The sequence below is a fragment of the Mesoplodon bidens genome, assembly GCF_964165515.1.
Source record: "Mesoplodon bidens genome assembly, chromosome: 19".
In the NCBI taxonomy this organism is placed as follows: domain Eukaryota; kingdom Metazoa; phylum Chordata; class Mammalia; order Artiodactyla; family Ziphiidae; genus Mesoplodon; species Mesoplodon bidens.
The window spans coordinates 17,286,399-17,303,168 of NC_138179.1; the positions used below are offsets into that span (position 1 = coordinate 17,286,399).

At 55.2% G+C, this 16,770-nt stretch overlaps 1 protein-coding gene across 5 annotated transcripts in view; it reads right to left on the reverse strand.

The window, feature by feature from the left end:
• Nucleotides 1-11,175: 11,175 nt before the first annotated feature.
• The window catches only part of SLC43A2 (solute carrier family 43 member 2), a 38,365-nt gene continuing 32,770 nt past the window's right edge, over nt 11,176-16,770 (reverse strand). For all 5 annotated transcript variants that reach the window (XM_081220041.1, XM_081220045.1, XM_081220042.1 and 2 more), the window contains 4 exons: nt 16,235-16,361; nt 13,821-13,894; nt 12,457-12,580; nt 11,176-11,901 (listed from right to left, as the gene is read on the reverse strand). In XM_081220041.1, coding sequence (XP_081076167.1) covers nt 11,740-11,901; nt 12,457-12,580; nt 13,821-13,894; nt 16,235-16,361 — 487 coding nt within the window. In that variant the 3' untranslated portion in view covers nt 11,176-11,739. The remainder of the gene's footprint in view (nt 11,902-12,456; nt 12,581-13,820; nt 13,895-16,234; nt 16,362-16,770) is intronic.

The following is a 16,770-nucleotide window of genomic DNA, read 5'->3' on the forward strand; positions in this document are numbered from 1 at the left end:
CCCTCCCAGGTACAAATCCTTTCTGTGTCCCTCATTTCCAGTTTGTAAGAAATAGGTGTCAGGGCTTCCCTTGGTGGCGCAGTGGTTGAGAGTCTGCCTGCCGATGCAGGGGACACGGGTTCGTGCCCCGGTCCGGGAAGATCCCACATGCCGCGGAGCGGCTGGGCCCGGGAGCCATGGCCGCTGAGCCTGAGCATCTGGAGCCTGTGCTCCGCAATGGGAGAGGCCACAACAGTGAGAGGCCCGCGTACAGCAAAAAAAAAAAAAAAAAAAGAAAAGAAATAGGCGTCACTCAGCCTCCACGACCTTCCCTGAGTTCCGAAGGGCATATTCAAACAGTTGCTAACCAGGGAAGGGAGGGAATGCAGAAACAAAGAAGGAGCAGTATCCATAACAATATCTTTGATATTCTGCTGGAACTAAGGCCCCCACCCAGGTGGAGGATGCTAACTTCAGCCTGGGCGCAAGATTCCTGGAACACCATCCTGTTACCTCACCATCAACCAATCAAAAGAAAGTCACACACCCTGCAGCCCTCACCCCAAATTTTGCCTATAAAAAGTTTTCCCTGAAAACCATCGGGGAGTTCTGGGTTTTTGAGCATGAGCCACCTGTTCTCCTTGCTTGGTCCTGCAATAAACCTTTCTCTGCTCCAGACTCCACGGTTTGGCCTCACTGTGCGTCGGGCACATGAACTCCAGTGTTGGACTCAAGGGGCACCGAGGTGATCGCGAGTGGGCTGCACAAGATAGAAAACTGGGAAAGGAGGAGGGAGCAGGTGGCTATATTGCCGTCAAGCTATGACTGGTGCCCCAGGACAGCCCTGAATATTGCACATGCTGGCCATCAAATCCTAGAGTTGGAGTATGGATTGCCCCAGAAATCCAAGCCCAACGCCCTCGGAGAAAAACCAAGAGAGGAGACAGAGACATTAGGACCCAAAGTCCAAGATCAAGTGAGCAGCCTGGACCCTGGTCCCCTGACCTCCCAGCATAGGGTTTTTCTCCTACGTAATATCAATACAGTAAATCTTTTTTAAAAATTTATTTATTTTTGGCTGTGTTGGGTCTTCGCTGCTGTGCCTGGGCTTTCTCTAGTTGTGGTGAGCAAGGGCTACTCGTTGTTGCAACGCACATGCTTCTCATTGCAGTAGCTTCTCTTGTTGCAGAGCATGGGCTCTAAGTGCACAGGCTTCAGTAGTTGTGGCACATGGGCTTCAGTAGTTGTTGTGCATGGGCTTCAATAGTTGTGGCTCGCAGGCTCTAGAGCACAGGCTCAGTAGTTGTGGCACACGGGCTTAGTTGCTCTGCGGCATGTGGGATCTTCCTGGACCAGGGATCGAACCTGTGTCCCCTGTGTTGGCAGGTGGATTCTTAACTGCTGCGCCACCAGGGAAGTCCCAATACAGTAAATCATTATTTAACAATTGCCATGTGCTGGCTCTCTGCAGGAAGTAATCAAACCCTGCCGTCTGGAGCTTGCAGTCTAGCTGGAAAAGCTACAGCTACTCATTCACTCCATAAAATATTGATTGAACTCCTTGCCCTGTCCTGGGCCTTTCTCTAGGCACTCAGGATATAGTGGTGATCAAGAAAAACAAGGTCCTTCCCTTGTTCGGTGGGGCGAGGCAGAATATAAACAAATGCAGAAATAACTTCAAGTAGAGGTGAATGTTATGAAGGGGCTGAACAGGGTGACTGGGGGCAGTGCAGGTGGTATTAGTTGGGTGGTCAAGAAAGACTCTAAGAGGCCATGTTTTGGGAATTCCCTGGCGGTCCGGTGGTTAGGACTCGAGGCTTTCACTGCTGGGGGCCTGGGGGCCGGGTTCAGTCCCTTGTGGGGGAACTAAGATCCCACAAGCCATGAGTTTCGGCCAAAAACAAGAGGCCACGGGACTTCCCTGGTGGTTCGGTGGCTGAGACTCTGCACTCCCACCGCATGGGGGTCGGGTTCGATCCCTGGTCAGGGAACTAGATCCCACATGCCGCAACTAAGACCCAGTGCAGCCAAATAAATATTAAAAAAAAAAAAAAGAGGCCATGTTTAGACAGAGACCTGAATGAGCTGAGATGAGGGAGCTTGGAGGGCCATGCAGGGCACTGGGGGAAGTAAAAAGCCAAACAATCATTAAAATACCTGAGAAACAGCCTCCATCTGGAGGAGCTCATGGAGAGGAGGCCTTGCACTTGCAGAAAACTGTACCTAGTGACTGATGTAGCTGGCCATAAAGGTGACCATGTGTGACACAAAGAACAGTGCTGGGAAGGGTCCAAGGAGAGGCCTCCTGGGCTGAAAAGGTGTAGGAAGTATCTGGGGACAAGGGGGATTTGAGACAGATTTGGTTAGAAAAGGGAAATGGCAGCTTCGGAGGGAAAGGAACATACGCAGAGGTGCAGAGGCAGGGTTCTATGTGGGTGGAATTTGGGGGGTGGGGAGACCAGGGTAGAGCCCCTGGTCAGAGCATGAGTGGTTCATGTGGTAGACACACACACACAGGCGGGACGGAGTGTGGGAACTTGAGTGCCAAGTTCAAGATCTGGCCTTAAGGAATCCCCACTCCTCATCATCCAGAATCAACTGTTAGCGAGGTTTCCCCACACTTGCTTCATCTCTTTTCTGAAACATTTTAAAGCAGATCTCAGACATCGTGTCATCTCCACCCTCCATGTTTCCGTGTGCATTCTAGAAATATGGATATTTTCTTATGAATCCACAGGGAAGTCCCAATACAGTAAATCATTATTTAACAATTGCCATGTGCTGCACTGTCAAGAAAAAGCCCTGCATTTTTTTTTTCCTTCACATTTTATTTTCAGTTGCTCTGTTTCTTACATCTCTCACTCTAGCAAGCTTTGCTTCAGGTGTGCATAAGAGTTAGGCCTGGGGCTTCCCTGGTGGCACAGTGGTTAAGAATCTGCCTGCCAATGCAGGGGACACGGGTTCAAGCCCTGGTCCAGGAAGATTCCACATGCCACGGAGCAACTAAGCCTGAGTGCCACAACTACTGAGCCTGTGCTCTAGAGCCCACGAGTCACAACTACGGAAGCCCGTGTGCCTAGAGCCCGTGCTCCGCAGCCAGAGAAGCCATAAAGAAAGGAAGGAAGGAAGGAAGGGTTAAGGGATAGGCCTTGCATGTTGGGGCCACAGCACTCTCCAGGGTGCCCAAATGTGAGTCAACAGTCCCACTGTGAGAACAGACCCCCTGGTGCCTGATGCCCTGGAGTCCCAGCCCTACCACTTCCCACTGTGTGACCTTGTGCAGGTTCCTTAACCTCTCTGAGTCTCAGCTCCTTCATTTGTAAAATGGGGATGATGGTAGTGGCTACCATGTGGGATTGCTGGGCATCGTAGATGAGGCAATGTGCATAAAGCAATTTCATGCAGGACATGACACATTTCTGTATTATCATTCTGGAGGAAAGGATGCTGTGAGGAAGGAGGGATGGACACTACTGCCCCCGAGGCTACTTCTACGTGCTCCAGGCTGAACAGGCAAGAAGGAAGTGACTCTCCAGGGTCACAACGATCTTTCTGTCTCACATGCCTCTCTTTCTTTGTCTCTCTCCCTCTCTCCCTCTTTGTACCCACCTCCTCTCCATCTCTCTAGCTACCCCCCCCTTCTGTCTCTCCTCTCCATCTCTTGGTATCTCTGTTTCTCTTTCTCTTTATCTCACCTCTTGTGAAAACACAGCCGCCTCCTAATTTATCTCTCTTGGAAATCTGGTCTTGAAGGTACCTTCTTTCTTTTTTTTTTTTTTTTTTTTTTTTTTTTGTGGTACACGGGCCTCTCACTGCTGTGGCCTCTCCCGTTGCAGAGCACAGGCTCCGGACGCACAGGCCCAGTGGCCATGGCTCACGGGTTCAGCCGCCCTGTGGCACGTGGGATCCTCCCGGACCGGGGCACGAACCCGTGTCCCCTGCATCGGCAGGCGGACTCTCAACCACTGTGCCACCAGGGAAGCCCGAAGGTACCTTCTTTCTTAAAGCGAGGCCTATGGGAGCACCATGCGGTCAGCCTGTCCCCAAATAGGAGATCTTGGCTCCTTTCCTGTTGTTACCATTGTGTACGTGTTTGTGTGTTTTTTAATAAAATGTTGACTTGCCCCCCCCCCCAAAAAAAGAAGTCTCTCTGTATCTCTTTCTGTCTCTCCCTGTCTCTTTATTTTTGTTCTCTCTGTGCCCCTCTGTCTGTCTGTCTCTTTCTGTTCCTCTGTAACTCTGTCCTCTCGCTCTCTCTCTCTTTAATCTCTCGTTACCTCTCCTCTCTCCATCTCTCTGTGTTTGTCTGTCTCTCTTTACCTCTCTTCCTGTCTCACCTCCCTCCGTGTTTCCCTCTCTCTGTCTCTCCCCATCACTGCCGTCTGCTCTGGGTAATGACCTGCTCTCTCTGTTCTGTCTTGGACTCTCTCTCTCTCCCCTCTGTCGCGCTGTCTGCGCATCTCACTGCTCTGGACCAACCCCGCACTTGCTCCTGGCTGGCTGGCCCTTGTTACCGCCTCGTCACAGCCACACCTGTAACCCATCTCTGTGTATCTCAGAGAGACTGCATTTCACTGTTTCCATCTTCTGTTCTGTACCTTCCTGGCTGCTGAGAGCGTGCTCTTCTCCCAGCCTCTGTCTCAGTCCGTTTCAGCCTCTTTTTGGTTGATTTCTCTCTCTCTCTCTCTTTTTAAGTTTCATCCTCCAAATATTTATTGAGCAGCTGTTCCATGCCAGGCACGTTTCAAGGTACTGGAGGTATGGTGACCGAGGCAGTGCACGTACCAGCGCTCAGGGGGCATTCCTTCTAGTGGGGAGACAGACAGACAAACAGAAGAGCAGACAAAGCGTGACCCTGGCTGCCTGGCTTGTCCCCCTGGCCAGAGGAGTGCATCAGCCAGCCCGTGGGCAGGGACTCGGGCCTCTGAGGTTAGCTGGCTCTGCCCCGTGCTGGCCCTGATGATTCCCTGTCCCTAAACAGGGACTGGGGGTCACTCTAGAAGCTAGACTAGAATGAGTAACCACTTGCTCACGTAACAGCATTCATTACGCGCCAGGCTGGGGGAGACAAAGGTTGGTCTGGGGGAGACAAAAGAGAACGGTCCCAGCCTGCGTGGGGCTGCAGCTCAGACATGCATAGTGTCTGCCCGGGTGGAGGAAACAGCCGTGGGGCGGTGCTTTACCTCCACCCTCCGCTCCCCGCCTCTGGCCTGCACACCGTGAAAAGCTACTGGAGCAGCTGTGATATTTTTAAAAAAAGGCTTTTGGAGCCAGCATCTGAAAATAGGGATATTTTCTATAAAACGCAGGACTCCCAGCTTCTCTTGTAAAAATCAGATCGGGCAACACCGAGCTCGCTCACTCAGGGCCTTAATTGGTTGCAGCTGTGTCAAGGCTGTCCTTAGATGGAGCTGTGGCTTCCAGGTCCCCATGGTGCCCACCAAGTCCTCTTGTCTGGCAGAGAGCTCAAGGTCTAGCTGCCCCCGTCTCATCACAGAGCTTGTGCTGTGGCTCTACTTATATTAGAGAAGTACTTCCCCGTGGTGTCTCAGCAAAAGTGGGAAAATGAAGGACACAGCAAAGGGGTGTGGCAGCGCCCCGGCTTTGGGGCTCGCAATCCTGATGAGTAGAAGCCCTCATGCACATCCATCCAGCACCTCTGCCCTGCCTGCTACGCAGGGGGCCTGCTGCTCGCCCATCCCCACGTGGCCCCCGAGGGCATCCACCTCCCTCCCCTGGGCCTCAAGGCCCCTCTGCCCGGCAGGCTCAGGAGCCAGGCCTCAGACAAACAGGCCATCCTCTCCCCTCCCTGGCCGTGGGGATCTCCTCGGGGCTTCTCTGGGGCAAAGCCCAGTGGCTCTTCTTTCCTGCTGCCACTACCCAGGGCCCTGGTCTGGCAGGACAGTGGCCAGCTTCGCGGGAAACCTGTAGGAGGAGCAGGTGTGCCCATGACCACTGACGTAGGACAAAAGAAAAGGGGCAAGGGTGAGCGCCCACCTTAGAACCAGAATTTCCAGCAGCCTTGGGCTTCCCACCCAAGAGGCCCCTGTCCTCTCCCCAGCTCTGCTGAAAGCTGGCCCACCAGCAAAGGTGGGCTGCAGTGAGTGCAACCTAGTGGAGAGTGGGGGTCACGGAGCACGTTTCAGACAAGTGACAGGCAAGAAACAAGTGGCAAGGGGTTAAGTGACAGAAAGAGACACAGGGGCCGAGGAGGAAGCAGTTCTTAGCCATTTTCGGCAGACATTTATTAAGTGCTTACTGTGTGCCAGGAAGTAAGCCGGGTGCTAGAGAGAGCAAAGGGCCAGGAAGAGGCAGGGTCAGCTCCTGAGCTGTCAGTGACACTGCACTGACCCTCGTGGACATAGGAACGTGTTAACCCTCCAGGCACCACTCTGAGAGCCTGGGCTGGGTCCTTGGACGGGGCCTGCCTCGGCCTTTCCAGCCACCGAAAGGGATTCAGCGACCTGAGACCCTCTCCCTCTTCGTCCAGGTAGACAGGCACACAGACAAGCTCCCACACACTCCTCCAAACACAGTCACACTCGACGTGCCTGGAATACACCTCAGACTTCGACACACGTGTGCACACACGCACACACACAGAGGCACGGCCAAGCAGTTTCACGAGGAGGTGGCATGGAGGTACTGCCTACAAGCCGTGCTCTGAGTCACCTACCTCAGCATAAAACTGTCAAGAGGGCTTCCCGGGTGGCGCAGTGGTTGAAAGTCCACCTGCCGATGCAGGGGACACGGGTTCGTGCCCCGGTCCGGGAAGATCCCACATGCCGCGGAGCGGCTGGGCCCGTGAGCTATGGCCGCTGAGCCTGCGCGTCTGGAGCCTGTGCTCCGCAACAGGAGGGGCCACAACAGTGAGAGGCCCGCGTACCGCAAAAACAAAACAAAACAAAACAAAACAAAACATAAACTGTCAAGAGTGCCCGAATATCCACCAGTTAGAGGTTAGCTTGAGAAGCTTTGGCCAAGTCTCTTAACAAAATGTGAAAGACGTAAAAGTGAACAAGGGGACAACTGCTTAAGGCTTTTGCTTAGAGAGGGGGTTCTGAGAGGGGTAGGGGCCAGCAGAAACAGACCTCACTTCCTTTACTTGGCCACAAGGCTGTCCCGGTCAGAGCTGCCTAAAGTCTGTCCTGTTATCTGGGCGGGGGAGGGTGGGTGTGGGTGGTCCTCATCCCCTGTGCTCTCTGCATTCCTCCAGGGTCATAAAAATAATGCTATCGCTTGTTAAGTGCCTATTAAGTGCAAGGTGCAATAATGTGCAACTGCATGACTTCCATGTCCACCTAGCCTCCCAGGGAGAGTATTACTGCCATTTTACAGATGAGGAAACTGAGGCTCAAGACTTGCTTCAGGTCACGAGATAGTATGTGTGGTGGGGCCTCTAACCTCTGCCCTTCCCTCACAGCCTCCTCAGCACAGGGAGATGGTCTCACTCTGGGAAGGGTTGAGGGGCTGGGAGCGGCCAGAGGCCCTGGTTTGGTCTTGGATCTGCCTGGGAGGCTGAGAAAGACTAACTTCGGGGCTGGACATGCTGCCTGCAGAGACCAAGGGCCCAGGCAGTGGTTGTGTGCCAGCGGCGGGAGAGGTCTGCTCTGTGGCGGGCCACCCACGTGGAGGACACTGCACCTCCTTCCAGACACCAGGTCCTCACCCCAGGGCTTGGCATGAGTCAGGGCCTGGGTGGTACAGGCTTCCAGAGCCCTCAGGCTCACCCTGACCCCACCCCCACCCCAGGGGAGCGCTGCAGCCTGTGGAAAACCATCCCCTCGCTTTGGGGCTCCTAATCCTAACCCCACAGATAAGGCGCCTTACTGCCCCAGAGTCCACGAGAATGCACCGTATTAAACAGCCCCGGAAGCCTGACTCTGCTGAGAAGACTTCTCAGAGTTCTCCGACAGGAGCCCCTTACCATAGGGAGTCCACAGCCTCACCTGCCCCTGGTGGTGTGTATCTGTATAAATTCATGCAGGCTGATGTGCAAATGCATCAAAAACTCCACTGGGCTTTTTGTGCCGCTGTCTGGGACAGTCCTGCACATGTACCCCCAATACTGGATGGCTCCCCATTTTCAGTGTGCTTGGGGCCCAGGGCAGTGGGATGCCCTCCTCACACTGCACAGCCCAGGGCCAGGACAAGGAGGGCTTGAGGAGAAGTTTTCACCAGGCTGACACTGGGTACAAGAGGAACAAAAAGAGAAACAGAAAGGAACTCACAACCTGCAGCCCCATCTACGGCCTTTACGAGGGTGAGAATCTTCCCCAGTACAGGCCCAGGTAGCGAGAGCCACGGGCAGAGGCCAGGAGGGCTTGGAGGAAGCTAACCACAAAGGAACACCTGGACTCAAGTGCAGCGAGGCTAGAGAGGAGTGGGGCTCGGGGCCATGCTCCTGGGGCCGGCCTGGCCACGCTCTTCACTCTGATTGAGCCCGCAGGGCTGGACACGACTTCCAGCTCCTTCCCACCAGAAGCCTGGAGAATGAGGAGGAAGATGGAGGGCCGAGCCCATGTGGTCCCTGCCCCACCCCAGGGCACTCCTCTCAGGGGTTGGGGCGACCAGAGACTTGCTCCCCCAAGTACCATCAGCCTCTAGGGCCAAGATGACTCTACTAAGTAGAGCTCACCCCACTCTCTCCAAGGAAGCTCTTGGCTCCAAGAAACAGACACCTCGCCTGTGTTTGCTTCCCTTCCTCAGGTTGTTTCGCCCTGATTTCAAGGCCTGGTGGCCCCTGGGGCTGCTGCTCTGAATGGAATGTCCTGACCTAGAGGGCCTTGGCTGCTCCAACGACTTAAGAACCACATGTGAGTCCTGGCTCTCACCTTGAGCAAGTTACTCCACCTCCCTGGGCCTCAATTTTTCCAGCTGTAAAATTAGGGAGGGTAGTATGAACTCCTGGCTTGTTAGCATGATCCAGTGATGGTAATGGGAGAATACGTAACCCATCAACCCAACACAGTCAGAGCAAAATGACAGGCGAGGGAGTGGGGGGCACCTGTGGTACCCAACCCATCGGGTACCCTGCTCCCATTTTCATGCCTCTCATCTCCACGCACTGTTGGCCCTAGACTATCTCCCACCCTGAACTCTGGTTTCTTAATGCCTGCTTCTTCCCCCAGAGTGCACACACCCTGCAGGTGGGTGGGAGAGAGAGGCCGCAGCTCCCACTTCGGCTGGGCTGGGCACTGCTGGGAACAGCACAGGCCATGTCTGTACAAGCTCAACATATTCTCCCAGCTGGAAGGGCCCATGCTAGTCAGCGCTTCCCCAAACTGCACTCCTTTGTCAGTGGGTCTCAAATGTTGGGGGGCGGGGCACCAGAACCACCAGGTGGGGCTTAGCAAGGTGTAGACTTCGGTTTCCCTCTAGGTCAGAGGCAAGGCCCAGAGGCTATGTTATTAACCAGCACCCGAGAGCTGCTGCTGCACGTGGTCATTGGGTCCCATGTGGAGGATGGCTGTGACGGTTAAAGCCATTCCTTAGTCACACACCACACCCCCCTGGAGAGGCGCACAGCCCACCAGTGCCGACTCACTTTACCTCATCTCAACATTTCCCGAATCTGACTATACCGCTGTTCTAAAAAATGAGAATAACCTTAACATCTCACAGAACTAGCATGCTGAGGAATGCTTTGGGAAATGTTGATCTCAGGCTCTCTCTTTTTTTCAAAATGTCTGTTTAAGGGCTTCCCGGGTGGCGCAGTGGTTGAGAGTCCGCATGCCGAGGCAGGGGACACGGGTTCGTGCCCCTGTCCGGGAAGATCCCACATGCCGCGGAGCGGCTGGGCCCGTGAGCCATGGCCGCTGAGCCTGTGCGTCCGGAGCCTGTGCTCCGCAACGGGAGAGGCCACAACAGTGAGAGGCCTGCTTACCGCAAAAAAAAAAAAGTCTGTTTCAAACAAATATTTGCTTTTGAATATCTGAGTGGGTGAAGCCCAGGGAGATTAGGTGCGTTCAAGGGGCTCGGGCCTGGGCCCGCCCCTGCCCCTTCCTGTTGCCACCCGTTCCTCCGCCACATCCTGCCTCTGCTCTCTTTGAGCCTGCGGCTCTCCTGGGGTCACCCTGTGTCCCGAACTTAGGAGGAACCCTCAGCATGGTTGACTGGTGACAGGAAGTCTGAGCAAGGATGAAAGGGGGTCAGGATTAGCCTGTCTGGCCGGGATAAGCAGCAGAGGAGGGGATGGCCACACTTCTAAGGTGTCTGCACAAGCCCCATTTGTTTGGGGGTGGAGCGGGGGAGGAAGGTCTTTTCCTGGCCCACTGCCCCTCCCGAGACAGCAATCACACCCAGAGAGACGGTGAGCCGCTGGGTACGACTGGGGCAGAGGATCTTCTCTTGCCTTTTCTTCTCAAGCTCAAAACAGGCACATGTAAGTCATTAACTGATGTGCTCGAAGGGGCATCCCTTACCAGGAGGAAAATGGATTTATTGCTTTATAAAAAGGAGTCTGATAAAACGTAAAAGAAAAAAAAAACCACCACCACCAAAACAATTCACCTAAATATAAACCCACCCCTCTCAGAGCTCCCAGGAAGCCTCAGACACATTTCTGAGGGCAGTCAAGGTGGGTGGGTTGATAAGCCAGGCCCGCCTGGCAGAGGAAAGGGGGCCTCGCCCACATCAACAGCTCCAGGGCCCTTGGAAAGTCTGCCAGCAGGGGGCGCTGTGGCCCTGCAGCCTGGGACAAGCTCCCAAACCTGAGCGGGGCTGGCTCCTGGGCGCTGGGCTTGCTGCGGGCCTGTCGGACTCGGGGTAGCTCTGGGAGGATAAGGGTAGACCCCCAGCGCCCACATCCCACCACCATCCCACACACATCTCTCATGCACAGGACACGTGCACACAACCCACATGCACACACACCCCTAGGTCTCTCACAAATCCACCTTCCCACCCGGGCCTGGACCTCCACGTCTGTCAGCCACATCTTGACTTCCACCCCCACGAAAACAGCTGTGTCTGTGTGTGTGTGTGTGTGTGTGCATGCACACGCGTGTGTTTGTGTGGTGCCCCTTTAATTCCCTTCAGGTCACAGACTGGACAGAGGGTGGCAGTGGAAACGTGTCCCTGGCTCAGGCCCTCCGGGAGGAGGGAAGGGACTGCTGCTCGGCCTTGACCACAGCTCCTGGGCCACATGTGACCATCCAGCCCTCCATCCCCTCCCCAGGCTTTAAGCCAGGGAGGACAGGCCACAGGGGGCTGGAATCACAAAGGAGTTAGCACCAACAACAGGAAGCGGGTCCTTCCTTCCTCAGGCAGCTCAGACTGGCCGGGGGAGGAGGTGAGGGGCCAGGCGAGGCGGGTACAGACAGTGCAAGCCTTTGTCCTCAGCAGGCGTGGTTGGTGGACATGCAGCCGAGGGGCAGGTGGTGGGCAGTAGACGGCAGACTCCTCTGCTTTGGCAAGAGGCGGAATCTCGACACACTGGGGGGAGAGGGCCTGCCTGCCCGGGGTCCTCCTGGCTGCTCCTGCAGGCACCACGGAGCCCCGAGGCTCCAGGGCCCCTCGAGGGTGGCTGAGCGCAGTCCAGAGCGCCTCTGCTTCCAGCAGGAGAAGCGCCTGACCGGGCCCTCTCCCATCCTTCCACCGCAGAGCTCCGAGGCAGGACCAGGGCCCTGGGAGGGAGCGAGGACTCCAACATGGTGAAGGACAGGATCCTAGGGGTGCGTGGAGGTCCTCTGGGGTGGGGAGGACACCGTTGAGTCACTGAAGCAAGGGCGGGACGCCACAGTTCCCAGGTGGTGGGTACTACACAAAAGCCTCCCGGTTGGACGAGCCGTTGAGCTTGAGGAAAAGCTTGTCATCCTCCCTCTTCTGCTGCAGCTGCCTCTCCAGCTGGCGCCGGTAGCAGATGAGGTAGAGGGGAAGGCAGAAGCCCAGCATGCTCAGGACAAGCAGCCCCACATTCACCTGGGGAGGCAGGCACGAGAGTCGCCGTCAAGGGCGGGGAGGGGGAGGGAGGGAGCAGGCAGGGGCTGTGGTCTTTGCAGAGTCCAGCTCCAGCCCCTTCCTCGTTCTCAGGTTTGGGAATGGGGAGAAGGTCACAGGAGAGGAGAGGAAAAACAAACAAGGAGTTTCAAGAGGTCGAGGGCCCGTTGTTCCACATTCCAGCGACAGAATTCCCCAGCTGTCCACGGGCCGGGCCACCGTACTGTACTGATCTGAATCTCTAGGGGCGGGGCCGGGATTGGGACAAGCTCATAGCACCTGGTTAAGAATCTGGGCCTTTGGCAGGAGGAGCAGGGACAGCAACTTGGTTCGATTTACCCCACAATCAGGTCCAGAAGGGACACTCTTCTCCTCCTGTCTCTCCTGCCCATTCACAAGGGGTCCCTGAATTGATCCTAACCAAAGTTCCAAACTGCCTGTCCCGGGGTTCTAGGAGCCCCCGAGTGATGCCTCCCAGCTCCCAATCAGCAGAGTGGGGCGGATGCCCATAACCCTCTGCCCCGCAATCCTTCTTACCCACAGAGGGTCTCCCTGGAGGGGACCCATCATAGCCAGAAACAGGGGCTGCTGCAGGAGAGCGAAGAGTGCACTGACCAGGGACTGCAGGCCCGTGAGGCTGCCAAACTGCGTGGAGGGGTACCTGCCAGGGCAGTAGAGAACCTGTCACCACGGGGGCCATGCTCTGGCTTCCCACATGCTCGTTCTCAGCCTGGCCCCAGGTGCTGGTGCCCCCAGGCTGCACCTCCGGTGGCAGAGAAGAGGTGGGAATAGCCTCAGAGAATGGTGGGGTGTCCATCCTTGGATTGCTTTCTGCTGAGCAGTTCTGCAAAGCGAATTTGTCTTTTGGACCAGCATGAGGCCCCGGGGCCCATGCGTGTCTGGCCAAGCTGAGTGGGAAATGTGGTGCCAGCAGGAGTCTGCAGCTTGTGAACCAGGCCCAGGGTGCAGGCTGGAGGCTGGGCCTGGCTTGGCTGCACCCTCTTCCAGAGAAGCGTTGTGTAATCACGGAAACATAGCATCACAGCCCTCGGATGAGTCCCTCAGACTCTGCCAGGGCAGCCACAACTTCCTCCAGGCCTGGGGGGTAGGTGGGGGTGGAACAGGCAGACCTGGAATGACCCCCATGGGATACTGTTGAGAGGGGGAGAGAGTTCTGGCAAAATCTTAGCCAGATTTTGCCAGAACTCTGGGGCCACGTCAGGCATCGTGGCCCCAGAGGTGAGAAAGGACTCCCAGCAAGGAACGGCTGGAGGAACAGGCTAGTCTTTGGTCAGAGGGAGACAGTGGATGGTGTTTGGGTTCCAGTGTTTGAGCCAAAGCCCGGCCCAAGGAGAAGGAACAACTATGGTTCCTTAGGCATGTGTGGCCTCTTGGAAAAGGAGGCAGGTTTCATTTTAGCCAAGGCCTGAGAAGGCTGTGGACAGAACCAGCCCTTTGAGGCGCTGGGTGGGATCTGTCAGGCACATACTGGGCTCAGTTATTCACGTCACTGCTGCTGCTGAAGCCCACTTGAAGGTCACCATTGAGCTGTGGGCAGCTAGAACCCGCCCCCTGCCCTTCCCATGAGCAGCCAGAGGCAGCCTCAGAACCCGGCTGAGCAGCAGTCCCCGAGGCAATAACGAGCGGCACCTTGGCTGGGGGAACTGACTTCGTGTTAACTGCCAAGGCTTGTGGGCACCCAACTGTCTGCCCACTGACCTGCTCCTGCCAGGTATGGCCTTCCCCCAACACACCCAACAGAAACCCTGGTACCTAAGGCAAGAGGATGAACCCCAAGTGGGCAAGATGGCCCCCTTCAGGCCCTCAGTCCCACCAGGAACCTCCCTCAGGTCATTCCCTTACCCTTGGCCACCAGGCCGCCCACAGCTCCCAGGACTTACACAGCGGCATACAGGCCCCCGACGGCAGAGTGGATGAATCCTCGCACAATCGTGTGCAGGATGAAGGAGAGGATCTGAGGGAGGGAGGGAGAGCAGAGCGTTGAGCAAGAGACATGGAGAGCCTCACCTTGTCCCCTTGCCCCAGAGCTCCTGGTGTCCTGAGCGGTGGGAGCATTGGCGCCCTGGAGTCAGCTTGTGCCAGCTTTCCAGGGCCAACTCCTGAACTTCCAAGAATTTTGAGCCGATTTTAAGTTAAACACAGTCACTACTAACAGTTCAACTGTAATAAACGTACAATTCAACAAATTACAGTTGACCCTTAAACAACATGGGGGGCTAGGGGTGCCGACCCTCCCCGCAGCCAACAATCCACATATAACTTAGAGTCGGCCCTCTGTATCCGCAGTTCTGTATCCTCAGATTCAACCACCCACGGATCACGTGGTACTTAGTATTTACCATTGAAAACCGTCTGAGTATGACTGGACCCGTGCAATTCAAACTTGTGTTGTTCAGGGGTCAACTGTACGTTGAAAACAAAGTTAATGAATACTCAAAACCCAGCACATCCTAATTATTTTATTCTGTTTTACCATTAGCCGTGCTCTTAAGGTGTTTTTTTTTTTTTTTTAAACTTTTTAATTTTTTTATTTTTGGCTGCGCCACACAGCTTGCAGGATCTTAGTCCCCCAACCAGGGATTGAACTTGCACCCTCAGCAGTGAAAGCATGGAGTCCTAACCACTGGACCACCAGGGAATTCCCGCTCTTAAGGTTTTTTAGTCTACTGTCAATATTGTATGATGGTGTGTTACTGTGTCTCTTTCCAACTCCACAGTTGGTGACACCGTATTGGTTGCTATCAGCCACGACGAGAGCACTTGCACCGCGGAAACTGGCAAACACTAAAACCCAGGGCTCCCCCATCCCGCCCCCATCTGGAGTCTGCTCTTAAGTGTACGTATGGACATAGCACTAAGCAGGAGGCCACTAATCACAACTCCTGCCTTTGCGGACCTGAGGACTGGGCCCAGGTCTCCCTGCCTGGTCACCCAGGCCCTACTGGTAGATGGCTGTCCCTCTCCCTTCTAGCTCTGCTTTCCTGAGGAAAGGTCACTGCTGGCAAGCTTGGCAAGCTTAGCAAGCACTTGTTAACGATTCCTGAGAGCCACGAGCTGTCTCCTTTGCTTCCAGGACCCTTTGTTTGCTCTTTGCACACAGCCCTGCCATCGGGCTCGGCAGCCAAGACCGTTTCCGGGAATATGGGCAGTGGAGGCGGCGAGGGCTGCCCTCTGCGGTGCTGCGAGAGGTCTGTGCCCGAACGTGCACCCATCCCTCTGCAGGCTCTGCTTTCCACTCCAAATGCCTTGCTGCCTTTCCACAACTTGTCTTTCAATAAGAACTGGATAAAACACAAAGCAGATGACTGTCCCCACTGAGCACTGCCCCGCAACTGGACAAGGGTGGTCAGGGCAAGGGTCTGCTGGTCTTGCAGAGAGGGCCACCACCAGGAGGCCGGGAGGGCACCAGGGATGCAGCAATACTCCCATCTGGAACTGGTAGGGCCTCCGGTGGTTTACTCTGGCTGCACACGGTGTCGGCACAAACACATGGTAGCACCTGTGGGTGGTGCACACCTGGGTGTTCAATGAACTTCTACGTGCGGCCACTTGTAGAAAGGGACTCTTGCTTTCCTCCTGGACCTGGTCCAAGACACCATCTGGACTTGGGTCACACCCATCTGGAAGCAACGCCATCACTTTTGTCCCTTCCAAGTTCATAAATCTGGGGATTAGAACTACAACACTTCTGTGGACCTAAGGGTGGAGCCAGGCTGGTAATAAAATCTACCTTTCTCAAACTCTCTGCCAAAAGTCAGGTTCCAAAGGCACTGGAAATCTTGTGAGAGGGAATTAAACTTTTGAACCCAGATGCCAAGGGATCATCGGTCTTTTTCCCGCGGCTCCCTTGTACTGGAGGAGCAGGCGTTCCCGCCAACACCACAGACTAGCCAGAATTCTTTGGACATCAGACTTCAGCTGTTTGAGCACATGCAAAAGAAGCAGCCACACAACTACACCACATGGTTCCAGAAATGGTAAGATGATGGTATTCATGGTATGCAAGATGCCTAAAGACCAAGAAGAATTTCACAGAGAAGAGTCTTCTGTGAAAGGCAATCTGAGTTTCATTTACAGCTTGCTCCCAGCATCATGCACGTACAGAGCCTGGCAGGTAGGGGGCCCTTTGGTAAATCACAGCGGGCTGGTTGATAGACTGGTTGGTTGAACTAAACAAATGCAAAGTCACTGTTCTCTGCTGAGAGAGCACTGTTCTCTCCTCCATGAGACATCATGCACCTTTCAGTCTCATCACCCCATACCCCACCTGGCTTGTCCCTCTCCCCATACCCACCTGTAGAGGCAGGTTGGGAATGAGGCAAGTCACCCCAAAGCCCACGAGCAGCAGGTTTGTGAAGGCAAAGGCCCGCATGGCGTTGGTGATCTTCTGGATCTGCCGGTCCCGCTTCTTCTTCTCACCTCTGTGGAAACGCAGAGCACACACCGGAGCTGGGGGCTCCCTGGAGGATAGGCTCTCCCAGGAAGTCAGGTCCCGGGAGTCACAGCTTGCGGACAGTGCAAGACTCAGAGACCAACCGCAAGCATGTGCTAGGGACTGTGGGGGCTAGACCAGCACGAGGGACACTCCCCACTGCATCCCCTGGACTGAGCGTGGGGTGTGAACCTCAGTGGAGAGGTCGGACGCCAGAAGACACGAGGAGATGGGCGTCAACACCCTGCGCTGCTTCAGTGAAGACTGAGGTCCGATGATGGGGAGGGAGGAGGAGACTGCACCCAGGTCAGGACGTGGCAAAGCCTCCTTCACTACTGGCTCCAACTTCACCTGAATCCTGCAGGGAGCTGACACTAAGCCAGATAATAAGCCAAAAA